Genomic DNA, 26,411 nt, shown 5'->3' with positions numbered 1-26,411 from the left:
CACATCAACGTTGGGACCTACATGTTCACTTGTTCGCTGATATAGCCCACTCACTAACAGTTGCTATCATGAAGAAATGTCAGTGTTATTCACTTCACCTGTCAGTGCTCATGTTATACCTGATCAGTGAATTGCACTGGAGCAGCCCTTGAATTTATATAAGAGTTCATAATTGAACCACTTATTTTACTTGTAAATAAAACCACTAATTGCTCAGCTGTACCGGTGATGTGAATGGTTAAATAAACCATAAAGCCATAAATAAAGTCAAACACCACAGTCTGTTTTTTTAAACCGAAGTTGTATTCAACACATTTGTAAATATCATGTTTACAGAACATTCGGATTGTGTACAAGACTTAACTCTTCCACCAAAGAATGCAGTAATACCAGCAGAGAGCCCAAGTGGGGGGGGGGTTGTCCCACTCCCGCTGCAATGAAGATGACAGATCAGTTTTAAAGGTGGTGTAAGTTGGCGGTGAGCGTTATTGTTTCAGGACAGCGACTCGAGCGCAATAATGTCTCAGAAGGGCTGTTTGAACGGAACATCAATTATTCATCCTCTCATATGTACAGTCTCTTTGACAGCTGCTTCACACGCTCCCGTCAAATCTGCTGTATCAGTGGAATCTGTCTCCTCATCGTCCTTCTCCGTCAGCAGAGGACGGCGCTTGCACCAGACACAGACATCCGTTTTTTGATTCAGGGACCGAACTCACGGGGACCGGAGTAAATGGAGCGTTTTGTCAAAATAATTTACGGAAGACTATTTGTGAATCACACTTAAAGTGAAAGGTTTTTCTATTTCTCAGCCAACAAAGTTCACTAATACACAGAAGCATTCCGAGAAGGGTATGAAAAACAAATCTGCAATTGTGGATATTTAACACATTTTACTATAAAAAATACGTCATTTATCAAATCTCAGTAGAATTGTGTTGGAAAGTAAAACCTTTCACATATGATGATGGAAGGTAGTGCAATATAAGAGATCATATGGTAAACTTCAATGAACAATTCATTCCCATTAAATGCAAACTTGACCTTAAAGGGGACCTTTTTGCTTTTCCTTCTTTTCTATCACACGAACATATTTCATGTTATTCACTATGTCAAGGAAGGAAATCATTTTCATGAACTAAGCAGGATACGGTAAGTAGGCATTATTTTGAACTGTGAATCGTACGACGTTGCTCATTTAAGAGTTCAAGAATAAAAATACGGAGTGAGAATGAGCAGAATGGGTCCCCTTTAAGAGCATTTTGTCCGAGGCCAGCAGCTTAGCTGAACCTACAAAACCATTTACTAGAAGGTGATTTGCAGCACACGCTAGTTCCCAATTGGAAGCTTGGTTGAAGCTACAAGGAATTTGGAAAAGTAACCGATTAAACTATTCGTTTTACTTTTCTGGATTAGATGACACAGCTATTTTCCACAAACGTTTTATATCATCGCGGCAAAGTGCTCTTCCCAAAATTGGCACTCCAGCGATGCACTGTATGATATATTAAGTGGAAACATTTACATCTAAGTTCTAGGGTAATAAAACTATTAGTGATTTAATAAATTTGTTGAATTTAAAATAAATAATTGACTTAATGCTAATGGAGTTTTTTTAAATAAAAGAAATCCTTAATGACTCAGTATTTCAATCTAGCAAGCTCTTTTTTTCCTTTTGGTTGTTCACAATAAAATATACAAAGTTTTTTCAAAAGTTTCTCCTAATAAGATCTCAAATTTGAAACATGTATTTTCATCTTTTTCAAGTTCAGCCCTCATTGGTCGGTGGATATCGAGGCATCATCTACTGGTAAACAATTTTTCTTCTTCTTCTGTAGTTTAAGCAACAGTTCTGTGCTCCTCCTTCTTAAGCACACATTTAAGTGTGAAACTTCCGTCACAGTGGTTTAAAAACATCATGTCTCTCTGTAAACCCCGAAAGCTGTCGGCAAACTCTCCTCCTCCTCTCATCTGAAGGCGAGGCTTTAAAAGAAAATTTACCAAAAAAAAAAAAAAAAGTACAGTGTACAGTTTTTTCTCTCCACTCAGACGAAATCAGCTGCGTATTGCAGAAACATCATGAAAAGCAGGGAATGTCCAGAACAGCTGCAGGTCGCCCAAAGTGCCTCGGGTTATAGCAGCAGCAGGAGCAGCAGCAGAAATGCAGGCAGGTCAGAAACGCCCGTCCTTAGATCAGGACAGGGTAAAAACTTTTTTTTTTTGTTTGTTTTTCAACTTTTCTTTCAGCTTTTCCAGAAGCTTCGACGACCAGAAGGAACCCTGCCGCCCTCTCCTGCGGTTTGGAGGTTGAACACTAGGTGGTGACACCTCCTCGTGATCAGCTGGAGCTGCTGGAGCTACCGCCCTGCTGCGCCTTTGATGCTGAAACAGAAAAAACAAAGACATTCAGAAATGAAATTCTGTCTCAAGATATAATTTGAAAGCATTTGCTGTGGAAATAAACTGCGCTTTGTCCGGGGTTCGTTTGTACCTGTGAGGTCTCTGAAGCGTCTCTTGGCCTCGGCTCGCTCCTCAGAGTCGAAATACCAAACTGTGATGGCGTACCTGAAACACAAACGGCAAGAACAGTGTCTTCAGTGGTTGCCATTGCTGTCTGTAACGACCAGTGTGTGTTAATAAGGGTTACGTTTTTGCTAATTAATTTGCCATGTTTTAAGGAAAATTACAACACATCTAACAAATGCCAACAAAGGCAGATGGTCCAAGTCATCATGTCTGTAGTAGTTACAGGAGAAGCTGCCTCATGAATTGGGGTACTGATGGGTTGGTTGGCGGGTTACCTGGTGGTATAGGAAGGCTGCACTTCATGTGGGTTCCTGCGGTCTGACCAAAAGAAGAGCAGCCTATCAAAAAGTGGCTTGATGTCTGCCACGTACGACTTCCCTTCTGGAAAGATCCTGAGGATGCCGCCATGCTCCTGATAAACAACAGCAGGAAAGACAATTTAGTGAAAGTTCTTTTTCTCTCATTTCTATTCACTCCTGTCCCCAGACAGAAACCAATAATGTGCAAATATTCACATCTTAATTCTAATCAGTCGCGATCACTTCCTCTGATTTTATCAAGTCAAAGGAAGCAAAAAAACATTTCATACTGATATCATCAGAGATCAAAGTCAGAAACTTCACTATTCACTCAGCTCACAATCAGACTTGAAATCATAAAAAAGATTCGAGATGGTGATCAAACACGAAAAACTGAAAAGAGGGTTCGATAAATGAATAAATGAACAAAGTGTAATAAGCACCTTGGCATTCCAGTTCTTGTTGAGGTAGTAGATGCAGGTGATGCAGCGTCCATCACAGTTGGGATTGTCCACGTGCTTGACATAACCCGCCCCATTTCCTGGGTAACACGCCACCATAGCCTAAACAGACACGCACAAGCAGAAATAATTAGAGCACTCCCGTGTCACTACTACCACAAAACCCTGCTGCTTTAAATGCACTTCACCACGAGCTCGGACATCATAGAAAGTGCTAACATTAACTGCTATTTTTTTCCTCATGTGTCTCATATTTGACTACATTACACAGATAAATAAAGTTTTTGCTTCACAGATTTATTTACGAAACATAATGGAAAACAGCACATATAAACAGAATTGATTAGTTATTACTTGGTTACTTTTTATTTTTGTTACCACTGATATTGTAATTATTCATAATTGTGGTTCTCATCAGTAGAATTTAACTGAGGCTTTGTAAACTTGTGAGCTGTCACAACTGCTGCTCACGTTTTTCCAAAGTTTTACAAATCAAACCATCAACACATGAATCAAGAGAGAAAAGAAAAGAAGTGAAGTTCTGAAACTGGAGTATAATGGAAGGAACTGATGAATAGTAAAAATACTAAAATATCAGGAATAAAATTGTAGTGTTAACAGAGATAACAGGAAATAAAAATGTACTAGACTGTTCTTTTAGTTTAGCACAATCTGATGTAATAAGATGATCATTTCCTATGGCTTGTTTTGGAAATATAATAACATAATATAAAAACAAGTAATGCTGAACGAGTACAGTGGCTGATATAATCTTCGAAATAAAAGCTGGCGCGTTGAAAATCAGTTATGCTGACACAATTACACATACTCCCTCTATGTGTGTGCGCACCAATGTAGGTGTGTGTGTGGTGGTTATTTACTAATATTTCTCGTGTCCAGATGTGCTTGTTGTGGTTGCATGCCTACACACCGAGTCGCACGTACACGTGTATGTGTACATATGTGTGTGTGTGCGTACGTGCTGCCAGTCAGTATTGGGAGGAAATTGGAACAGCCGCGCTTGTGGTTACAGTATTGATAAGAGGCCATAATAGTTTTGCAAAGACCGACAGATTTCCCAACACAACCAGGAATCCTGACGTCACTGAGATTTTGGCCCCATCATCTATTTGTTCCACTATTTTTTGAAAATGAGCCATTTCTTTTTACATGTTTAAAATGAAAGAAATACTAAAACTAGAATACCAGTTCTTACAAACCAGTGCTTTGACTACAGAGTCCTCATAATTAATTGCTTCCTCGAAGCAATAAATAAAAATAAAATAATAAAAATACAATAAATATTCACAGAAAACGAGTTCATTTCAGTTAAAATGGAAACCTTTTCCAAACAGGACATGGGAGGTGGGAGCTAGGGGGGGGGGTTTCCCTGCATCCCCTCCCTGCAGCGCTGCGACCTCATAACCCCAGCAGGAAGTGTCTGATAAGCTCAGAGTAAGAGACGAGACTGTGAGACGTGAGACTGTGTCTCAGAGTCCACAGAAAACAAAGCACAAACTGTGATCCTTGCCGATGAAACAAAACCCAGTGGTCACAAACAGCTGATTCTGTGCTACTCAGGTTAGATCTGCTCAGACTGCCCACTGCAGCTAAACACCTACATCTAGCATTTCACAGACTGATATTATTATTTACTTGGGCTTGCAGTAAAACACACCTGCCCCTTTAATTTTTTCCAAAACAGAAAAAAAATATTAAAAGACAATTTATTAAAGTTTTGTGCAAGTTTCCATGTTTCATCATTTGGCACTGAAAAATCAATCATTTTTTCCAGAATGTGGACCCTACTTTACAAATGAAAGAAAAAAAGAAAAGGAAAATGACGTTAGAGAAGATTGATGCTTGTTAAAAACACATGTTCCTTAAACGCGCCAAAACAAACATCAGCAGCACTGATTTATGTCAAAGCGTGTTATCTTTACCATCTCTCTGACGTCAACGTCGTCACCTCACCCCGATGATTACACACAGACTGCACGCAAGCCCCTCGACCAATGCCTGTAGCTCAATGTACGCACATGTCCAAGACATGAGCGTGATTTGCATTTATTCGCGGAACCTCGATAGCAGACAATTATAGAGGCAAAGTCACGGCAGCAGTCACGCTGTCAACGTGCTTGCCCCTTTTCTCTGATGGGATTTCATTGTGAACCCCCCTTATTGTCAAACACATGCGTGCAAAGGCCTTCTACACCTTTGCACGCTCCATAGAATCTCATGGAAGCGAACATCCTGTTCACTTCCTTTCCTTTACGATTATCAACACACATGCCAGTTTATACAGGAAGGTCACAGTGCAGATTAACCCCAGATCCAATAGACCATTCCCTCGATACATCAACGACAACAGCAGCACACCTTTAGTAACCTTACCGACATCAACATGTACCACCTGATGTCTGTGTTTATACACCCGTCGCATGCAACCATGTAGAAGCCACATCCCTTCCCTTTTGGGCGCTCTCGCTGTGAAACGCCCCTCTCTATTGCTTTTCATGAGAAGGGGATCGGGATGGTGGGTGGGTGCAGAAGTCAAGCCCCCGTCAGTATGCGCGAGGGACTCCAAACGTGCACGTAGTTTCAGGCCTCCCTGGCTGCCAGTGACGACAAACCCCTAGCGCTGATAACGAGCGGCTGACCTGCTCCACAGGCTCGCTCTGAGGGGAAGTGGAGAAATCACGCAAGTTTGTTTACACGCCGCCACTAGGGCACGTACACACACACATACAGGCTTCATCATCATTACTGTCATCGTACAAGTGAGTTCCTGTAGAATGAGAAAAAAAAAAAAGCGCAGTGACACAGGAGGGGGGCTGAGCGGAGATGAAATGATACACTGTGAGAGGAAAAGGGCTGAAAACAAAACGCCTTAGAACTGTTTTTCAATTCAACTTTATCTTATCTCTCTAGCAGAGGGAGATGCAGAGAGGGGGGAGGAGAGGGGCACGGGGAGATGTTGTGCAGGTGTGGTGATGTCTGTGCGGTTGTTTGGCAGGTTTCCAGCCAGCTGATGGTTTAATGACAAAGCTACGTGTGGCGCGTGAGGCTACAGCGCGTCTGCAGCGCCACCGACATCCAGCAGCAGTGATTCTGCAACTTTTAGCAAACCCAGTCCAAGAGGTTTTAAGACCTTTTTAATGCCTCACAGATACTGGAGCTAGACTGTTTGGCTTCAACCACCTAACAGACTGGTGTCAAGCAATGCTTGGAGTTGGGTTTGTCTACTACTTTGGGTGCAATCTTTGATTTTTAATTATGTCCAGCTGCTTGTATCATAATCAGAATTGTATTTCAAACTATTATTAAAGGTGTTTTGTGTCCTCCACACAAAAGACAAATCCTGCTGTTTATTCTCCTGCATCATCTCCACGTGTGTGTGTGTGTGTGTGTGTGTGTGTGTGTGTGTGTGTGTGTGTGTGTGTGTGTGTGTGTGTGTGTGTGTGTGTTGTAACCAGGCTGACCCGTTTTCACAAGAAGTTCTATCTGATAACACGTACACACACAAACATGTGATAAGAGCTTACTGTACACTGCAGCACGTGAATGTGTGTGTGTGTGTGTGTGTGTGTGTGTGTGTGTGTGTGTGTGTGTGTGTGTGTGTGTGTGTGTGTGTAATGAGGATACTGTATGTGAGTGAGTGAGCTTTAGTGTGTGCTGAGGAGGAGTGAAGGAAGAATTGAATGTGTACGTGAGAATGTCCACTGCTACACGCGCATACCTTCACGCCCACTCACACGAATGGGCGTGTATCTGTTCTGCTGTGTCTGACTTTCCGAGGAACAATGTCTTTATAGGGACATTTTTGAAAATTTAAGACAGTTTGGTCGCTCCTTGCTTTGGGATTTAAAACTTTAACAAGAACTTTTTGAGAGTTAGGCTTAGTTTTAAAGTTAAGGTCAGGGTCATTCGAGCCCAAGTGATGCTGATCTCAGAGAAAAGGACACAGACACAGTCTGGCATCCATCAAACACTGACTTGATGTTGTTATTTCAATAAATTAGCTGACTAGTTGTTGCAGGCTTTTGATATCATTTATCTAACATATTTTTCCATCTGTGTAAAATAGAATATCTGTAAGTGACTGACTAGATCTCCCCCTTTCTGTTGAGTTTCAGTTTTTCTGCTCTCCTATAACCAAAATGTAAAGTCTCAAATCTCTTAGATATATTCAATTAGATTTTTAGAAATGTCAAACAACAACAACAACAAAACAAAATGTGAATTTTTGCAAATCAGATCCAAATGACATTGAGGTATTTTAATAAAATGCAGTCTCAGTCTTGGAGTTCCTCTAAGTGCCACTTGGGGCTGGTACTAAAAAGGAGTCAATGCCCATAGACTCCCATGTTGAGCATTAAAAGCATATCCTAGTACAAAAATTGATTTTGGCCTCAATGGCTGGTTTCCACTTTCATAAAACTCTGAGTAGGGGGAATATGTTTATGACACATCCACCTGAATTTTTATATTAGGAAGATGCCCACACTGATTGGGACACCATACAGGTGGTCATGGGGTTTGCTAGGCTTGCTGTGACTATAGACGTGAAATTATGTTACGAGATGACAAACCCTTCAAATTTTTCTTAAAATGCAGCTCATAAATGTCTTTTTTGCGGGATGAATCAAGGAGATCCCAAGATTCATTGTGGATTGGTGGTTTGGACAGTCCAAGCAAAGTGGTCAAAGAATTCTCTTTTAGATGTAAGCACATTTCACTCGCCGATCGAGCAGTACCGATGTTAAAATTACTGAATTTCAAATTAAGTTACATTTGTGACGCGAGTCGTTACTTATTGTGGCTCAGGTCCAGCAGTCTAAAAGCCTTTAAAACAAAAAGCAGCTTAAATTTTTAATTTAATCTTACACAGACTGTGGCAGTGTTATAGGTAATGAATACTATCGTCTTAATTTGTCTTAGGACTGCAAATGTCTAGAGTGAGGGGAGACTGAGAAACCCACTGATGCAAAACTTCTTTGGTGCTTCAGAGGAGAGGTGATGGGATAGAGGTTTTCCACTGCTGATGACCCTCTGGGACAAATTCATCAATGTGCGAGAAAAGGGAAGAGAAACTGGAGTCTGGAGCACCAGCTTAATGCATGAGCTGTTTTCTACCAGTCCCTCAACTATAGAAAAATTTAAACCGATTCCTAAATATTTGCTACCTATATTTAAAGCAAGTATCAGCAACAAAATGTCCTTGAAGATAAGTGAAAGAAATCTCCGTCCCGGGTTTCTCCGTGGATCGGGTTTCCTCCGAGGCGTGGGCACCTATAAGCAGAGTTTTGTCTTTACCCTATGAGATTCAAAATTATTCAAAGTAACACTCAGGTATGCCGTTCAGCAGGTTAGTTACAGCGCCGGGAGTAGCTTGGGAGAACAAGGAAACACAGACTGCTTCAGGTTGCTTTCCCAAAATCAACTCAAAGGTTTATTCATCAGACAACAGTTTATATAGAGGAAAAAGGTTCGTGTGTCAGCAGAATCAGAATCAGAAAGGGGTTTATTGCCAAATGTTGAGCAGGTTTACAACATTAGGAAATTGCTGCGGTGCTTCAGTGCAAACATAGTGTCATAAATAGCACTTAAATGGACATGAAAAAATAAAAGTAGGGATAAGAATTAAAAGTGCTACGTAGAAAGATATGTGCATGAGCTATACATGAGATATATACATGAGAATAAGAATTAAGAGTGCTACGTTGAAAGATATATACATGAGTGCAGGTGGTGATCAGTGCCAAACATGGAATGATGCAGTGAACACAGCGTAGGGTCATGTGTTAGTGGTGGGAACAGTCATATGGTTATTGTTCATGTGTCCAACAGCAGAGGGGAAGAAACTGTTCTTATGGCGAGAGGTTCTGGTGCGAATGGACCGGAGCCTCCTGCCTGAGGGGAGCAGGTCAAACAGACTGTGTCCAGGGTGAGAAGGGTCAGCTGAGATCCGAGCTGCACGCCGCAATGTCCTGGAGGTGTACAGGTCCTGCAGAGATGGGAGTCTGCAGCCAATCACCTTCTCAGCAGAGCGCACAACACGCTGCAGTCTCTGTTTGTCCCTGATAGTGGCTCCAGCGTACCACACGGTGATGGAGGGGGTGAGGATGGACTCGATGATTGCAGTGTAGAACTGCATCATCGTCCGTGTTGGCAGGTTGAATTTCTTCAGCTGCCTCAGAAAGTACATCCTCTGCTGGGCTTTCTTAATGACGGAGGTGATGGTGGGCTCCCACTTCAGGTCCTGGGTGATGGTGGTACCCAGGAAGCGGAATGAGTCCACAGAGGTGATGGGGGTGTCAGTCAGGATGATGGGGGGGAGTGGGGCTGTGTGCTTCCTGAAGTCCACAATAATCTCCACTGTCTTCTGGGCATTCAGCACCAGGTTGTTGTGGCTGCACCAGGACACCAGACGTTCAACCTCCCTCCTGTAGGCAGACTCATCCCCGTCCGACATGAGTCCAATAACGGTGGTGTCATCTGCAAACTTGATTAGCTTGACAGACTGGTGGGTGGAGGTGCAGCAGTTGGTGTACAGGGAGAAGAGCAGAGGAGAAAGAACACAGCCCTGAGGGGAGCCGGTGCTGATGGTCCGGGAGTCCGAGACATTCTTTCCCAGCCTCACATGCTGCTTCCTGTCCGTCAGGAAGTCAGTGATCCACCGGAAGATGGGGTCAGGCACATTCATCTGGGAAAGCTTGTCTCGGAGATGGTCTGGAAGGATGGTGTTGAAGGCAGAGCTGAAGTCCACAAACAGGATCCTGGCGCAGATTCTCAGTTCAGACCGGTACAGACCAAATAAGGAAACGTCTTCCTGCCCTCTGAGCAAAGAAGTATCCTTTGTATAGTTTATCAGTTCAGCTACAATTTATGATTATCCCAGCAAAATACACTCCTAGACATAGAATACAGAGTTCTTTCATTAGTGAATTCTGAAACAAACCACCTGGCCTTTAACAAGCTCTTTTCTAGGAGATAAAGAAGGGAGGATGGGAATAAGGAAGTGATCTCTGTGGTATTTTCGACCTTGGTACCAGCCTGTGATTCTTACACATTAATTCTTGGGTCACAGAGAAAGAGAAAAACAACTAGTATTTACTAGTTGTTTTTCTCTTTCTCTGTAACAGTTTTCCTGTATAATATCACTATAAAACAATATCCTGTAAATGCTACCATGGTATCAAAATATCACAACTGTTCCTAAGTAAATGTATTTTGATCAGTTAAATTCCACCTCCGGCCATTTTTATGGAAATGTATGAAAAATATACATCCTATAATAAAATAATCCATTTAATGTAGGCCCTTGGATATTTTATTATACTGTGCCAAAGTGAAATGACATTAGTCACACAAACTACACTAACTGTTTACTGACTAATTGTAACACTACTGTTAGCTAAAGGACACAGCTTAATAACGTTGTTTTTACATGTGCCAAGTACATCACAAAATCTAAAAGTTCTCCAGTAAAAGTAAAACAAATTAGATAAAATAAAGATTTTCTCTAGCTGCTGTGCACACGAAACAGTGCGTTGTATCTACACCATCTCACTTAAGGGTGCCTTAGTTTCAGCCTTCAGTCTTCACAACTTGCATTATTATTCCTACAATACTGCTGTTCATTATCTGTCTGAGAGTTGTAGAGTTAAAGTTTTTAACACATTAATAGAACTTTAGATCTACTTTGAACTGCATTGTACTGCATGTCAATTCAGCAGTTTATATACTGCTAGTAAATACAATATTGTTATTATTATGTGGAGGCTCATTCTGGGTCAATGCCCACAGGTTTCTGTTCAGGTTAATAGGTAGAGACGATACATGTAAAAGCTGAGAATGGTACTCCTACGACGGAACCGTAATCTTCACGCCATTAATCATCACAGCAGCGGAGAACACCCAGAGGACCTGACCTGATGTCGTAAATTCCCTGCCCTTCCTGCACCTTGTTCTGGTTTCTGAAACACTGGCTCAGGGCCCAGAATTGGTCAGTTACTGAAATACTGCCAAAAGGCCAACAAGTTACTGAGAAAAAGAAGAACGTCCAAGCACAACAGAAAGAAAGAAAAGGATAGAGGAAATAAAGCAGAGCTCCAGTCAGTGCCTAGTGATTAAGTTATGTAGAGTCCACTTGAGCTCACATCTGCCTTTTTCACAACTAACAATTCGCTGTAATAAATACCAATATTAAAACCACTGTCACAGCATGCCATGTTTTTGTGCAAGAGCTTTGGTGTGTTTACTTCTACGCATGATGCACCTTTCCACTGAGCAGCTAGAGGAGGAGAGCATGTGAGGAGCGTGTGATGAGCCAAGCCGTTAAATGAAAGAAGGAAGGCCTGAGATAAACAGCATCTCCTGATCTCAGCATCACTTATAACCAGCTGGAGTCCAAACCAGCGCACAGCTTCAGCACAATGCCACTACTGACAGTGGGGAGTGACATCTCCGTTTTTATTTTAACCTGTGAGTTCCAGACACACGAAGTTTATTTTTAACTGCTGACTGGAGTTTGTTGATGGTGAAAACTACACGAAGCAAGTTATAAAGTCTTTACGGTCTACATCACAAATAAATTATATAAAAAACAGTTAAAGAATTTGTTACTTAACTAAAATGAGTTTACTAAAGTCGGCTTTAAACAGTGTACCCTTTTAAAAAGTACATATCTTATGATGCTTATTTCGGGGTTTTACTCACTTTAACTCTGAATAAACTACTCATGATGTGCTTTATTTGGGCTTTTTGGTTTTCAAACATTCGACGACAAACTACACATGTAAGCAGGTCTGATCGTGTTTAAAGATCGGTTCGTATTTTGCTTTCCTCAGTTTTGTCAGCTCTGGTCCTCTGCGTCTCCTGTTTGGTCGCTCCCGATCAAATACTGGCACATTTTGGCCCTTTATTAGCTTGTTTTTCTGAATCGTCACGATGGCTGTAAACCAGGATCGTGCCACCAGGCGGTTTCGCTTACCTGGGATCTTTCCCGAATCGCTTTGTTTCCCAGCCTCCCGGAGCAAAAGGAGATCAGCTTATCGATCAGGTTGAGCAAGAAGTTGATGGCCTCGCAGCCGCGTTCCGATCCGCTCACCCAGGCGATCTTGTCTCCACGGATGCTCCTCCGGTGGACTGCCGGGACGGATCCGGCCAGCCGGCCGTCCTGCAGAACTCCAGAGCGGTGCATGTCTTTCACCTGATCCAACACCGCGCCCCCGGCCAGCTCGCCGAGGAGTCCGTCCACGTAGTAGAAGCCGTATTCCTGCAGGGCCGGGACGACCTGCTCAAGAGCCAAACGCTCCAATTCCGTGTCCGATAAGTGTTCAATGAAAGGCATTTTAACTGTTGAGGTAATCTTGGAAGTTTAAAAAACGTACAAAAAGAAACGAGTCGCAGGTTCAAAGTTTTGGCTGTAAAATGATTGAATCGACAAACAGAGAGAGGGAAGCCCGTTTCGCCGTCAGCTCTGTTTCTGTGACGGTCTGAATTCAGCCCTGCTGAAGTCCAACAGTCAAGCACCGAGCTGACAGAGTTCACGGAATACCTCTGAAGTCCTGCGTTTCTCCGCTCGCGTTTATCATTCTGCCCACGACACAGGCGATCAAGCGACTGTACAAGTACACCACATCCGGTAACGGATTTCACAATAAGTGTCGCACTGCCTGACAAACCTTTTGCCTCTTGGTGTGTTTAATTTTTAACGGTGGTCGAGGGGATTGCTAGTTATTACAAGGGTGTCTGGAACATCAGTTCCAGAAAAAATTAAATAATATATCTGAAAGAATAAACCTTCAGCGTGGGACTAAAATATTTCAGTATGAGACTAAACAGGCTGCTATAGAGCATTTCTCATTAATTGCTGAAAACTAATCAATAATATGATCAAAAGACATTTTAACAAATCATTTTTGTACAAGTGATTTGTCACGTAAAATGCTAAATATTCTAAGCTCAGCAATAGTTCAAACTAATCTGTCGCATTATATATACACTAAGCATTCTGATGAAATTCAACTGTATTGAAATTCGTCATGATGCTTAACTGTAAAACACAAAGCTAACTTTTAAATCAAATGCACTAATTCTGATATTGATTCGACATTTAGCCTTCAATAAGACGAATTCCTCTGAATTGACAATTGATTCTTGAGAGTTACGATAGTTTTATAGCTTTATTTTACAGGAATGCCGGCCTACTTCCGGTGGCATTCCTCTAGCTTTACAGTAGAGATCGGGGAGTGAATGTGCGAGGAGTGAGAGACGTGCTGGATGTGATGTCCACTGTGTGGGGGAGAGGTGAGGCTTCGTGACTTCCCCACTGCGTTTCTCTTTTATGGCCTCCTCTTACATCACGTGACGATTCGCGTGCCAAATCATTTTCACTTGAATTCCCACACAAAACAAGCGGTACACAAAAAAACAATGTGCCACAACAAGAAACCACGGCAGCACAAACTCCACACAGATCATTCACCTCGTTGTCAGCAACACAAAATATCACGCAGTAAAGTTGCCACAATGCGAGTTAGTTAAAGTTAAAGGAGCAGTAGTGGTTCGGTAACGTGCCCACGCGCTGGGCGTGCCCGTCGCCATTAAGTACTACGTGAGCTGCATGTAGCCCTCGCGCTCACTGCCTCCTCCCCTCCCTAACGGAAGTAAACAGTGAACGTGTACTTGACCACGTGCAGGGAAAATACAAAGCAGCTGCAACGGAAACTATCATGCAGCATACAGGATAATAATATTAAAATAAATAAATAAATATATAAATAATAATAACAATTAAACTAAACCCGTAAACAATTGAAGTGTATTACCGGGTATGTCTTAAAATCGTTCATCTTTAATTAATTATTTGCAGCAATTTTAAATTCTAGTATTCAATTAAATTTTATTTATACAGCGCCAAATCACAACAACAGTCGCCTCAAGACTATGATTATGGTGCTATAATTACAGTGGAGTGTTGAATGCTGCACACTTTGATTACAGAGACTCAAAAAATAAAGATTGACTCTATGTCAGATATTGGATTATTTGAACACATACTGGGAGACGTTAAGCTGGAAAAAAAAAAACCCAAAAAAACAAATCAGGATTCCACAGACCTGCTGAGATATGTGAGCCCAACAGCTCTTTGCTTTTCACAAGACAACGGAAAGGTTTGAAATGGCTGGTTTAATCTACAGCATTATAAAATGTTGTATTGTTCACTGTGTAAAAACTTCCTATGATTACCACAAGCTGTAAAAACGCAGTGTAGTAAAAAGAACAATGTTACACTCTGAAATAATTTGGAAGTATAATTCAAGAAAAGTGTACTCAAGCACTGTAACCTCCTAAATGTTCTTAATTACTGTCAGGAAAAACATTTGAAATCTCTCACAGTAGTCCATCCCAGACTGTACACATAAACTCCAAAGTAATCAAGAGTTTATTGAGAAATAGGTCCCCTGCCAATATTGGCAGTTATGTACAAATCACTGATAAAAATAAAGATTCAAAGATCCTGAGGAAACACTAAAACAGAATTCCTATGGAATAAAATAACCTTCAGATATAAAGTAAGTGAGGTGCATGGGGATGTAGACGGAGTATGACAGCTACTAACCTTGTGCCTTCCTCTGATCTTGTGCTTCCCCAACTTCCCATCGGCGTAGGTGACCAGTTTGTCCATCTTCGACAGCAGGTAGCCGATGTTCTCGCAGCCTGGCTCGTTTCCTTCCACCCAAACGATCTGGTCTCCACGAATACTCCTAGTGTTGTCCAGGCCTCTGCTGGCCAGCTTGCCGTCCTGCATCTTCCCGGAGTGGTGCAGCTCTTGGACCTCTTGCAGAACCCGGTCTCCAATTTTGCTCCCGAGGAAGTTGTCAATGATGCACATGCCATAGGAGTTCATGCTGGGGATGATGTAGTGGAGCACCAGTCTGTGACTGCTGCGGTACCTCCGGTCTTTGGATCTGGGATGGGCGCTCCAGGGAAGAGCATAGGGTACGATCCCGGCCCTATTTTTCCCAGCCCCAGCCCTGGCTATATCTCTGACTGTTTTCCCGACTTCACTCACAGCTTCAATTCCAGCTTCAACCCCAGTCCCATTTTCTTGGATCTGACCTTTCATGTCTGCAACTGTAACACTGTTGCTGCTGGTCCCAAATGTAACGCCATCTCCAGTATCGAACCCTGTATCAAATCCAGCTTTGACACCAGTCCCAACTTGGGGCTCTACCCCCACAACTGTGGGGCTCTACCCCCACAAAAGTGTCTCCAGGTCCAGTGTCAGCACTGCTAAACCTCCAGGGGAGCAGCTGATCTGCATGTCTGTGGTCATTATCATCATCATTGACAAGTTTGTGGGAGTCAGTTTTAATTTCTTCCTTATTCACAACCTTGGATAGAGGACTCATGTCTGCATGCGTTCCCATCCGACTTGTTTAGCTGCTCTACACTCTGCTGACTGTTTTATAGGAAAGCACAAAGCCCCCAGGAAAGAACAGGAAGACAGAAAATGAGCAAGCTGGTTTCCAAAATAAGAGTGAGAGTAAAGGCCACCTTAATAGCTACACAAACAGCCATTACAAAAATATATCAAAAAGTTGAAAAAAAAAAAAAGTATCACAAGAATATATGCTGGAAAGGACTTTCCTTCACTATCCAAAAATCCAAAATCATTTGTCGACAATGCTTTTATTTTGAAAGTTTTGGTCAGAAGTTTTTGTTGCATTGTACTTTAATGGGTTAGGATAGTTTTTGAAAGTCTAATAATAATAATAATAATAATAATAATAATAATAATAATAATAATAATAATAATGTTTTAGGTTGTTCCACCGTCTACCGTGACCTTTTTGGCAGGATAGCCTGTCTATCGAAGTTGTACTTTTAAACTTATTCAGTAAAATATAGGCGGACTGTTCCTCCAAAACATACACAGAATGTCTTAAAACAGCTATCTGACGCGCATTTCTGCCAGCACCGCGCTGTTTGGCCGACTCCAGACCGTTTGTATCTGCCAAACTGAGAGTAAAGTCGTATTTTTTACGTTGTCATTAAAAAAATAAAAACAACATTTTCTCGGAAACAGCTGTCGGGGTAGTGTACCTGCTGGTTTTTCCCCCAGTCAAAAAGCCGTGTGAATCCCGTTACTGCTCCCAAAAAAGTCGCAGTGGAATAATCTGCTGTCACCTCGGAACGTACGTGACTTGCGGCAGATTCTAGTACAGAGGCTGCCTCGGATGACCGAAGCACGCACTGAGAGTCGAGCGAAGCGTGCACGTTAGCTGAGACATCCCGAGAGTGCAGGAAGGGGCTGAAACATCACTGCTGCTATATAAAGACGCAGAGCTAAACTTTAAAGAAGTGACCATCAGATTAATAATATCGGTTTGCTAATAAAAGCAACACGTATGCCGATTTTCTGGTGACTGTATCTTACAGCCGTCGAACTGTACAATACCCCTATTTAAACGTGCATTGGTTAAGTTAGTTATCTTTTTAAGCACATTTAAGTAGAGAGAACCAAGAGATTTTGAGTAATTATCAAAAAGGAAGAAGAAACCTCTAGGTTCATTTATTTAATGATAAATAAATGATTAATGATAATTTAATCCTCTTTCTCAGAGGAAGGCGTATAGATACGTAAACACGGCATAATACTATTTAGCTCTAGAAGGATCTAAACTTTAGAGATCGCTATAAGTAGACATTAAGGTCAGGGGAGAAGATAAGGTGTGGTCAGGGGTGGCCAAGGTCACCACAGCAACTCTATTCAACCCACATATAAAATGTAAAAGTTTACCTTCATGAAATGAATGTTTTTGTTTGTTTGTTTAAAATTACAGACATTGATTTTTTTTAACAAAAGGATGTTAGAAAATTATGTTGTCAGTAAAGGTTCTAGAAGAAGAATGTAAGTCAAAATGAGGTTTCATATGCTACACTCATCTTTATGGTGGAATAACCATGGAAATTTGAGCCAAAATGCACTTTTTGAATAATCCAGGGCATCAGCGTTTGTTTCTGCTCCTCTTCAACATGATCATTGAATTGGTGCCATTTTGCTATTGAAACTATGTAATGATACTGATGCTCAGAGTATGTTTTAGAAGAAAATTATGTTGAACGACAAGATTCCGGCCTTGGGTTGTGACATGTGGAGATGGTGTAAAAATGATTTTTCTGCAGTTTTTAACAGAGCTTAAGATCTGTTTTTCAACCATGAAAATATAAGACACGAGTGACCCGTAAGAATCTGCATGGCAGGCATAACAACAGCTCTTCAAATTCCCTAAATAAGTGAAGGTGCTGTAGTGCTTCCCATATTATGTCCTTTAGGCTACACTGGATGATTCTTTATGAAAGGAAAGGAGGTAATGCTCTCCTAATAAACCGTCAGACAATAAAATTTCATGCCATAAATTGCTGATTTGGTCTAAACCAAACTTTCAGATACAGGCTGTATTAAACCCTTCACTGGACTCTGAACGTCACACTTTTGTGATCCAATCTACATTTTGTCAAGTTATTGCTTTATATGAATATTTATAGTAAATTAAATTAAACATAAATAAATAAAATCTATAAATTAACATTTTAATAGTAACATGATTTCTTTGCAAGTGGTTATATGACACTCATGAGAAAACATGGTGAGAATTTGTGGAGGGAATCATCTAAGACGTTCTTTTTGTAGTCCCTTTTAAGGACATTGTAGTTTCACCTTAAGAGACCCACATTAAAGATCAAGGAGCCAGTGTAAGGGCAATTGGAATCTCTTCACATAAATCCTTATAAATGCTCCTTAACATATGTTCTTGATCACATGATGTTAATCATGGCAATTGCTTTGGACTATTCCATTACAGCCATTTCATTGATAATGATAACTGTGTGTACATATGTTGGGTTTAAAACTTTAAATTACATTTTTTTTAAAAACCTAAGACCAAATTAACTGAACAAAACCTGAACAGACAAACTATCAAATTCTTAGCTCCTGGAGACACAGGGTGTTTGGTTTGTTGTGGTTCATCATGGTTCTGGTCACACAGTAACATGTGTTAACAAGCATCTGCAGAATGCAAATCTACAGTACTGGACAAAATGACTAGTTTCACCTCATTTCTTTATTTTTTGCTAGGAAAATGGAAGAAGTCAAAGATGGAAATACAGCAGCATATAAGCAAAAATAGAGTTGTTACAGTTCTAATGAGCTTGAATGTTAATTTTTGGTATTGCCACCTCTACTCTTTAATAAAGCAATATTTCTTTTAGGCAAGCTTTCTTGTAATTTCCTTAGGTAGTTTCAAGAATAGTTCTCCAGATTTTTTTAAGGACTATCCAAAGTTCTTCTTTGGGTGCTGGCTGCCTTTTATTTCTTGCTCTTTCAACCCCACGCTATTTTAATAATGTTTGGGCTCTGGGGAGGCCAATCCATGACTGACAGTCAGTGATGGGAATAACGGCGTTACTTTTTTCAGTAGCGCGTAATCTAACTAATTACTATTTCTATTGTTACAACGCTGTTACCGTTACTAACAAGAAAATGCGGTGCGTTCACGTTACTATTTTTCAACAAACAGTGTTGAAGCTGTCTTCAGCTTATCCCTTCTTATATCAGTTGCACGGAAGTAGCTGTAAGTAATCTGGGCGCTACAGCTTTAATCAGAATCAGAATCAGAAAGGGTTTTATTGTCAAATGTTGAGCAGGTTAGGAAATTGCTGCGGTGCTTCAGTGCAAACATACTGTCATAAATTACGCTTAAATAGACATGAAAAAATAAGAATAAGAATTAAAAGTGCTACGTAGAAAGATATATACATGAGTGCAGGTGGTGATCAGTGCCAAACATGGAATGATGCAGTGAACACAGCGTAGGGTCATGTGTTAGTGGTGGGAACAGTCATACAGTTATTGTTCATGTGTCCAACAGCAGAGGGGAAGAAACTGTTCTTATGGCGAGAGGTTCTGGTGCGAATGGACCGGAGCCTCCTGCCTGAGGGGAGCAGGTCAAACAGACTGTGTCCAGGGTGAGAAGGGTCAGCTGAGATCCGGGCTGCACGCCGCAATGTCCTGGAGGTGTACAGGTCCTGCAGAGATGGGAGTCTGCAGCCAATCACCTTCTCAGCAGAGTGCACAACACGCTGCAGTCTCTGTTTGTCCCTGATAGTGGCTCCAGCGTACCACACGGTGATGGAGGGGGTGAGGATGGACTCGATGATTGCAGTGTAGAATTGCATCATCGTCCGTGTTGGCAGGTTGAATTTCTTCAGCTGCCTCAGGAAGTACATCCTCTGCTGGGCTTTCTTAATGACGGAGGTGATGGTGGGCTCCCACTTCAGGTCCTGGGTGACGGTGGTACCCAGGAAGCGGAATGAGTCCACAGAGGTGATGGGGGTGTCAGACAGGATGATGGGGGGGAGTGGGGCTGTGTGCTTCCTGAAGTCCACAATAATCTCCACTGTCTTCTGGGCATTCAGCACCAGGTTGTTGTGGCTGCACCAAGACACCAGACGTTCAACCTCCCTCCTGTAGGCAGACTCATCCCCGTCCGAGATGAGTCCAATAACGGTGGTGTCATCTGCAAACTTGATTAGCTTGACAGACTGGTGGGTGGAGGTGCAGCAGTTAGTATACAGGGAGAAGAGCAGAGGAGAAAGAACACAGCCCTGATGGTCCGGGAGTCCGAGACATTCTTTCCCAGCCTCACATGCTGCTTCCTGTCCGACAGGAAGTCAGTGATCCACCGGCAGATGGGATCAGGCACATTCATCTGGGAAAGCTTGCCTTGGAGATGGTCTGGAAGGATGGTGTTGAATGCAGAGCTGAAGTCCACAAACAGGATCCTGGCGTAGGTTCCTGGGGAGTCCAGATGCTGCAGGATGAAGTGTAGGGCCATGTTGATTGCGTCATCTACAGACCTGTTGGCTCTGTATGCAAACTGCAGGGGGTCCAGGAGGGGGGCCGTGAGGGTCTTGAGATAGGAGAGAACCAGGCGCTCAAAAGACTTCATGACCACAGATGTCAGAGCCACGGGTCGGTAGTCATTTAGTCCAGTGATCCTAGGTTTCTTGGGGACAGGGATTATGGTAGAGGATTTGAAGCAGGCAGGCACATGACATGCCTGCAGTGAGGAGTTGAAAATGCCAGAAAACACTGGGGCCAGCTCGTTTGCACAGTGTCTGAGGGTGGCAGGAGACACACCGTCTGGGCCGGGAGCTTTTCGAGCATTCAGACTCCTAAACTGCTTCCTCACACCTGCTTCATGAATATGAAGAGTTGTGGTGGGAGGAGGTGGTGTGAAATCCTCCTTTGTGTGGGGTGAGGAGGGGGGTGTTGTAGGTGAAGTGTTTGAAGGTGGTGATGGCTCTATGGAGGGGGGAGAGGTGGGGGAATGAGTGTCCAAAGTGCCTCTATTGTTGGGGCCGTTGGAGGTGTGAAGGCTGCCTGATGGCTCGTCAAAACGGCAGTAGAAGTCGTTGAGGGTGTTGGCTAAGAGCAAGTCATCAGTGGAGTGGGGGGTTTTAGGCTTGTAGTTGGTGATATTCCTAAAACTTTTCCACACAGAGGCCGAGTCATTCTCTGAGATCTGCTGCTGCATCTTCTCAGAGTGCTGATGTTTAGCAACGTCCACTTCTTTAGTGAACCTGTACTTGGCCTCTCTGTAGCAGTCCCTGTCTCCGCTTCTGAACGCCTTTCTCTTTTCCAGCCACAGCTTCTTGAGTTTAGGAGTAAACCAGGGTTTGTCGTTGTTATAACTCACCCTGGTGCGTGATGGCACAATGCTGTCCTCACAGAAGTGGAGGTGACAGTGTCCGTAAACTCATCCAAGCTGTTAGAAGCAGCCTTCATTGTGTCCCCGTCTGTAGACTCCAAACACGTGCGAAGCTCCTCCACAGCCTCGTTGCTCCACAGTTTTTTGGTCCTCACGACAGGTTTGGAGAGCTTCAGCCTCTGTCTGTACGCGGGGATTAGGTGGATCATGACGTGGTCAGAAAGTCCGAGTGAAGCGCGGGGCACCGCGCGATAGGCCCCGCTGATCGTGCTGTAACAGTGGTCTAATGTCCTCTCCTCTCTGGTCGGGCATTTAATATACTGCTTGTATTTGGGAAGCTCATGGCTCAGATTGACTTTATTAAAGTCCCCAAGAGCAATAATGAGAGAGTCCGGGAATGTCCGCTCCATGTGCAGTATCTGCTAAGCAGCTGCGCGCATTGTCATTGTCATTGTTTTGCCAATCACATGACCACTTCAAGATGACAAAGCAACAAGGTGACATATACCAGTTTTTAAATTGTGTTGATAGGCCACGTGAAACCAGAGTCATGATAAACAATACATACGTGTGTTTTTTCCTGAATAGTTTTGTCACGTTTACTGTCTAAGGACAGCGCAGCGAGCACTCTCTGCTTATGACCAAAAAACCCCCAAAACCCCGCCCTTTCGTGTTGGTGGAAAAATGCACCGTGTCGACCAATCAAAAAATGATATGGCAACATGATATTTGGTTGTTTAGGAAGACGGGGAAGTTATAGGAGTGACGGCGAGAGAGAGAGAGAGAGAGCGAGTTTTGAGATGTGAGAGATTTGTGACGTTTAGCGTGTTGGGATTATGTAGTTAATGTGTTGTCTTGTGTAGTTAGTGTGTAGTGTTGTGGATAGTTTTGTTTTGTGTGTCAGAACAATGAGCTGACTGCTGTCTCCTGGTAGAAACAGGAGTGATACACCTGCTGCTGTCAGACCTGCAGGTATCAGGCTGTGATGTTCTCCTTTATAGTGGACAGAAATTTTTGGAGTGGCACAAATAATTTGTGTGGCATCTTATTGAATGCAGAACAGCTGATTGTTACCTAGTTTGAAATGGTTATTAAAAAAGGGTAAAAGGTAAATGGCTGCAAATAACTTGCAACATAGGATTTTAAAATTGACAACTTATATTTGCATTTAAAGTTATGAAATATGATTCATTAAACATGTTAGTGGTTGTTACAGTAAAAAATATAACTTTTTCTACTCAGATATTATGTTTTTTGTCTGATTTTAGATCAATTGTGTTAATACAGTATGTCAAAATGAAAACATAACTGTAAATTCAGACATATGAGGTTGACCTCATTGGGTCGCAAAGTAACACAATAGTTACTTTTCAATTAATTACTTTTAGAATCTTGTAACTCAGTTACTAACTCAGTTACTTTTTTGAAGAAGTAACTAGTAACTATAATTAATTACTTTTTCAAAGTAACTTGCCCAACACTACTGTGTATTTGCTTTTATCCAGATAGATGCATTGGCAACTGTATTTGTTGCTTTTTTCATGTTGAAAAAAGACACAAGTGACAGCAACAAATACAGTAACAAATACAGATGTTATTGCTTGATAAATCAAAATCTGACACTAAATTGCAAACTGACTGTTTTTTATGGAGCATCTTTATACTAAATTGACCACTCAAAGCACTTGCCCAATCACATACACATTCATTTAGCACTTCTGTGTTCATAGTTCCATCAGTTTTGATCTCAAATACCACTGGCTGAATTGCAGCCCCATGCAATGACAGAGCCTCTACCGTGTTTTACAGATGGCTTTAGACTCTCACTGTTGTATGTCTCGCTTGGCTTCAGTAAACAGTAGATGGATCAACTCAAGGAAAAATGATGAATCTGTCCATTTTTGTGTCAGGTCTGTGCTGGATTTTTTTCTAATTTCTTAGTGACATGACTTGAAGATACTGTTCATAGTTTTAAGGGCTGCCACAGTCTTTCACTTGTCCAGTTTCCTCTGTTTTTTTAAGGACACATGGCACACCATGCTGAGCTATAGATAAGATTTCAGCCAATAACTCTTTGGGAATCACCTTATTGTACCTCATAGTACAAAAATACTATTTTATGCCTTTAAAACTGTATTATTGGGACTTTTCGTGCTGATTCAGTGAAAGAAATGATAACAAACATATGTTTTTGTAATGGGCTGCTAGTAAAAAAAGTGAGGTGCCTGTTATACAAAAGTTGAAATACTTTCTAAATAAAACAGACTGCTGGCAATACTAAAAACAACTGGACTAGACTGCCCCTTTGAGTTATTTTAGTTGCTTCTATTTCAAACATTTTTATTTGTTTTAAATATTATTAGCTGACTATAAATATCAATAGCATTAAAAGTCTTTCAGTATCACTATGTTGTGTTGGCAGCGCTCTACAGCAGACACTCAGTGACCCTGCAGGGTGGATTCAAGGTTGAAGAAAATAACCCGTGTATCTGATAACCAAGTACTTAATAAGGAATCAGAGGGTGCAGACGTGTCACGTCGTGCCTCGCTGTCGCTGCTCGCTCCCCGGAGCTCCATTTCTGAGGAATGTCTGCATACGTGATTCTCCACACAGCAGTCAGCTTCCTGTTGCCAGATGAAACAGGGACGGTGTTAAAGAAGCTGTGCCAGCTCTACCAAAGGCTTGCCCTTAATCAGCACAGTGACGCCCATTAATGACCACACCCCCTATGAGTCAGTGTTTGCTGCAAACTGGTTGTAGTGTAAATATTTTTTTCTCTCTTCAGACAAACACAAAAGTCAGAAATAACAGTGACTCTTGAGAGCAGAGGGTCAAAGGTCACCTGAAGGGGAATGTCATTTTGGTAAGTTCAGCTTGTTTCCATTACATGTAATCAGCTTGGATGATGGCCCTGCAACTTATAGTGTCAGTAGAGAGGGCGTAAACGTTTTAATATAATTTAACATCATCAACATTCAATTCAATTCAATTTTATTTATATAGCGCCAAATCACAACAAAAGTCGCCTCAAGGCGCTTCATAGGTACAGAGAAAAACCCAACAATCATATGACCCCCTATGAGCAAGCACTTTGGCGACAGTGGGAAGGAAAAACTCCCTTTCAACAGGAAGAAACCTCCAGCAGAACCAGGCTCAGGGAGGGGCGGGGCCATCTGCTGCGACCGGTTGGGGTGAGAGAACATATCACCAACATAATGTCTTTGAAAAAAGAACTACAAATTCTATTCAGCACAATATGTTATTTGCTCTCCAACAGTTTCCACAAAACACACGAATGTTTTTATGCATTTTTATATTTTTTATTTAAACTGTATTGTGAAAGGGCTTCCGTTAGGTCTAATAAACATGTAAAGGTTCTTTTAGCACCTAGTTTGGGTTTTACACAAAATTTATTTGAACCTATATCCAAACTGATAAATCAGCCTTGCCTGCTGGTATCTTAAATGAGCTTAAATTCAGTTTTATTTATATTGCACCAAATGACAACAATACTCGCCTCAGGATGCTTTATACTGTAAGGCAAAGACCCTACCATAGTACAGAGAAAATCCCAACAATCAAATGACCCCTTATGAGCAAGCACTTGGCAACAGTGAAAAGAAAAAACTCCCTCTTAACAGGAAGAAAACTCTTGTAGCATCAAGCTCAGGGAGGGGCAGCCATCTGCCGTGTGCCATTTGGGGTGAGGGGCTGGAGACAGGACAAAAGACACACCATGGAAGAGAGCCAGAGAAATGTTTCAAATGGTTTTTATATTGGAAAAAAAACTAACTAATAATTGATCTTCTTGAAATGAATAATCCCCCTAGTAGAATATAATATGTTCCTACCTCTGAAGATGGCAGTATATAAAGAAATTGTTTAGACCACCGCCATTTAATCACACAACTACAAAGAAGAAAGTGTTGCCAACAACCACAGACAGTATAAAAGACGGACAGAGATACTGTAATGTCACCACATTATTTCTGAAGTCCTGCTTTGAAGTGTTTCCGCCATCTTGGTTGCAAAAACTGGATGTGACAAGAAGGTCTTACTGTGTGACTGCATGCTCATTGGCTAACAGCTTTTCCAATCACAAGTCACTACCCAATGGATGATGCCCCTTTTGGCCCAAGAATGATTGACAGTGACTATAAGTCAGTAAGGTTTGTACAGAGGTCAACAGAGACATGCTGGTTTTCCTTAGACTTCTATAGGACTGGAAATCCTTTTGCAACTACAACTAAACACAACAAATCACTCTAAGAGTTTAAACTGCCACAACCATCACCATCATCAGGTTAGTGCCATTATTCTTGGTTAAGCAAAGTATACTCTTTATAATTGGAAGATTTGACCATTCAGGGCTCAAAAAGGGCGTACAACACAGTCAAGCTTTGTTTAGGTTTGCACGTGTGGGGGGAAAAAAAGCACTGTGTTGCTTCTTGTTCATTATTTAGCATAAAAATGAACATCTATTAAGAGCACTAAAACACAAAGCAAATTAAAGTAGGTGTAGCCTTTAAAAGTTAACATCTGATGACATATAAGAGACAATAAAGGTATATTTGTGGGCAAATCAGATTGTTTTTGTGTTTCATATAACGGCGGTTCAAACTCCAGTGAGCACCCTCTTGTGCGTACGTGAGAATAGCTTCATCGTCTGAGTTAACCAGTAACCAGACCTCTGTTTCCTTTCTGATCTGCAGCCAGAGAGCAAAGGAAGGAATGATTCCTTGGCAGAGTGCGTACATGTTGTAATTTGAGAGTGTTTTTGAAGCCTGGCAGCGACACAGAGGAGATTTCGACTGAAGCTCCTGATGGCTGATAATCAGGAGATATCAATTTGTGATGATTTTCAAGACCACAAAAATCCACTCTAATTCATCTGTTTTTCCTGGAGGCTTCTGAAACTGAGGTTAGAATGTCATGGGACATGACAGGCTTTTTCTTTTTTTTACTGAGGTTTATACAAGTTCCTGGTTACAGGGCAAGGCTAAAATAACGCCTGACAGTCTACTGCAAGCCATTACATTATGATGCCTCATAACAAATCCTACAACATTGTACTGTCTGACAGGATTAGATTCAGATATATGCAGAAAATATGCAGTTTAATCCACAAAGGAGTGACTGAAGGAGTTTCACAACCTTTATCCACAAGGCTTCTCCAGTTGCGACTGACTGATAGGAATTTCTGTAGATTAGCAGAGCTCCTATACTTTCTATTAGAAATTGGCTGCCATTCAGGAAGGGGGCAACAGATGGTACCTTCTATGAATAGGAGACAATGGTAGAAAAGCCGAAAAAAGTTTTTACTTTTTGTGTCTGT

The 26,411-nt window shown here is 41.7% G+C and overlaps 1 protein-coding gene across 1 annotated transcript; it reads right to left on the bottom strand.

Annotated features, from left to right (window-relative positions):
• Positions 1 to 282: 282 nt before the first annotated feature.
• egln3 (egl-9 family hypoxia-inducible factor 3) lies at positions 283 to 16,527 on the bottom strand. The gene is given in 6 exon segments (XM_085440805.1): positions 283 to 2,382; positions 2,492 to 2,565; positions 2,802 to 2,938; positions 3,269 to 3,388; positions 14,916 to 15,545; positions 15,547 to 16,527. Coding segments are annotated over 6 exon segments (1,185 nt in total). The 5' UTR covers positions 15,727 to 16,527; the 3' UTR covers positions 283 to 2,338.
• Positions 16,528 to 26,411: the final 9,884 nt, after the last annotated feature.

This window comes from Copadichromis virginalis, linkage group LG19 (assembly GCF_057382275.1).
Source record: "Copadichromis virginalis isolate Kocher_CV1m ecotype Utaka linkage group LG19, C_Virginalis_male_GT1.1, whole genome shotgun sequence".
NCBI lineage: Eukaryota > Metazoa > Chordata > Actinopteri > Cichliformes > Cichlidae > Copadichromis > Copadichromis virginalis.
Note: the sequence above shows the minus strand (reverse complement) of the source record. Positions and strands in the feature narration are given on the sequence as shown.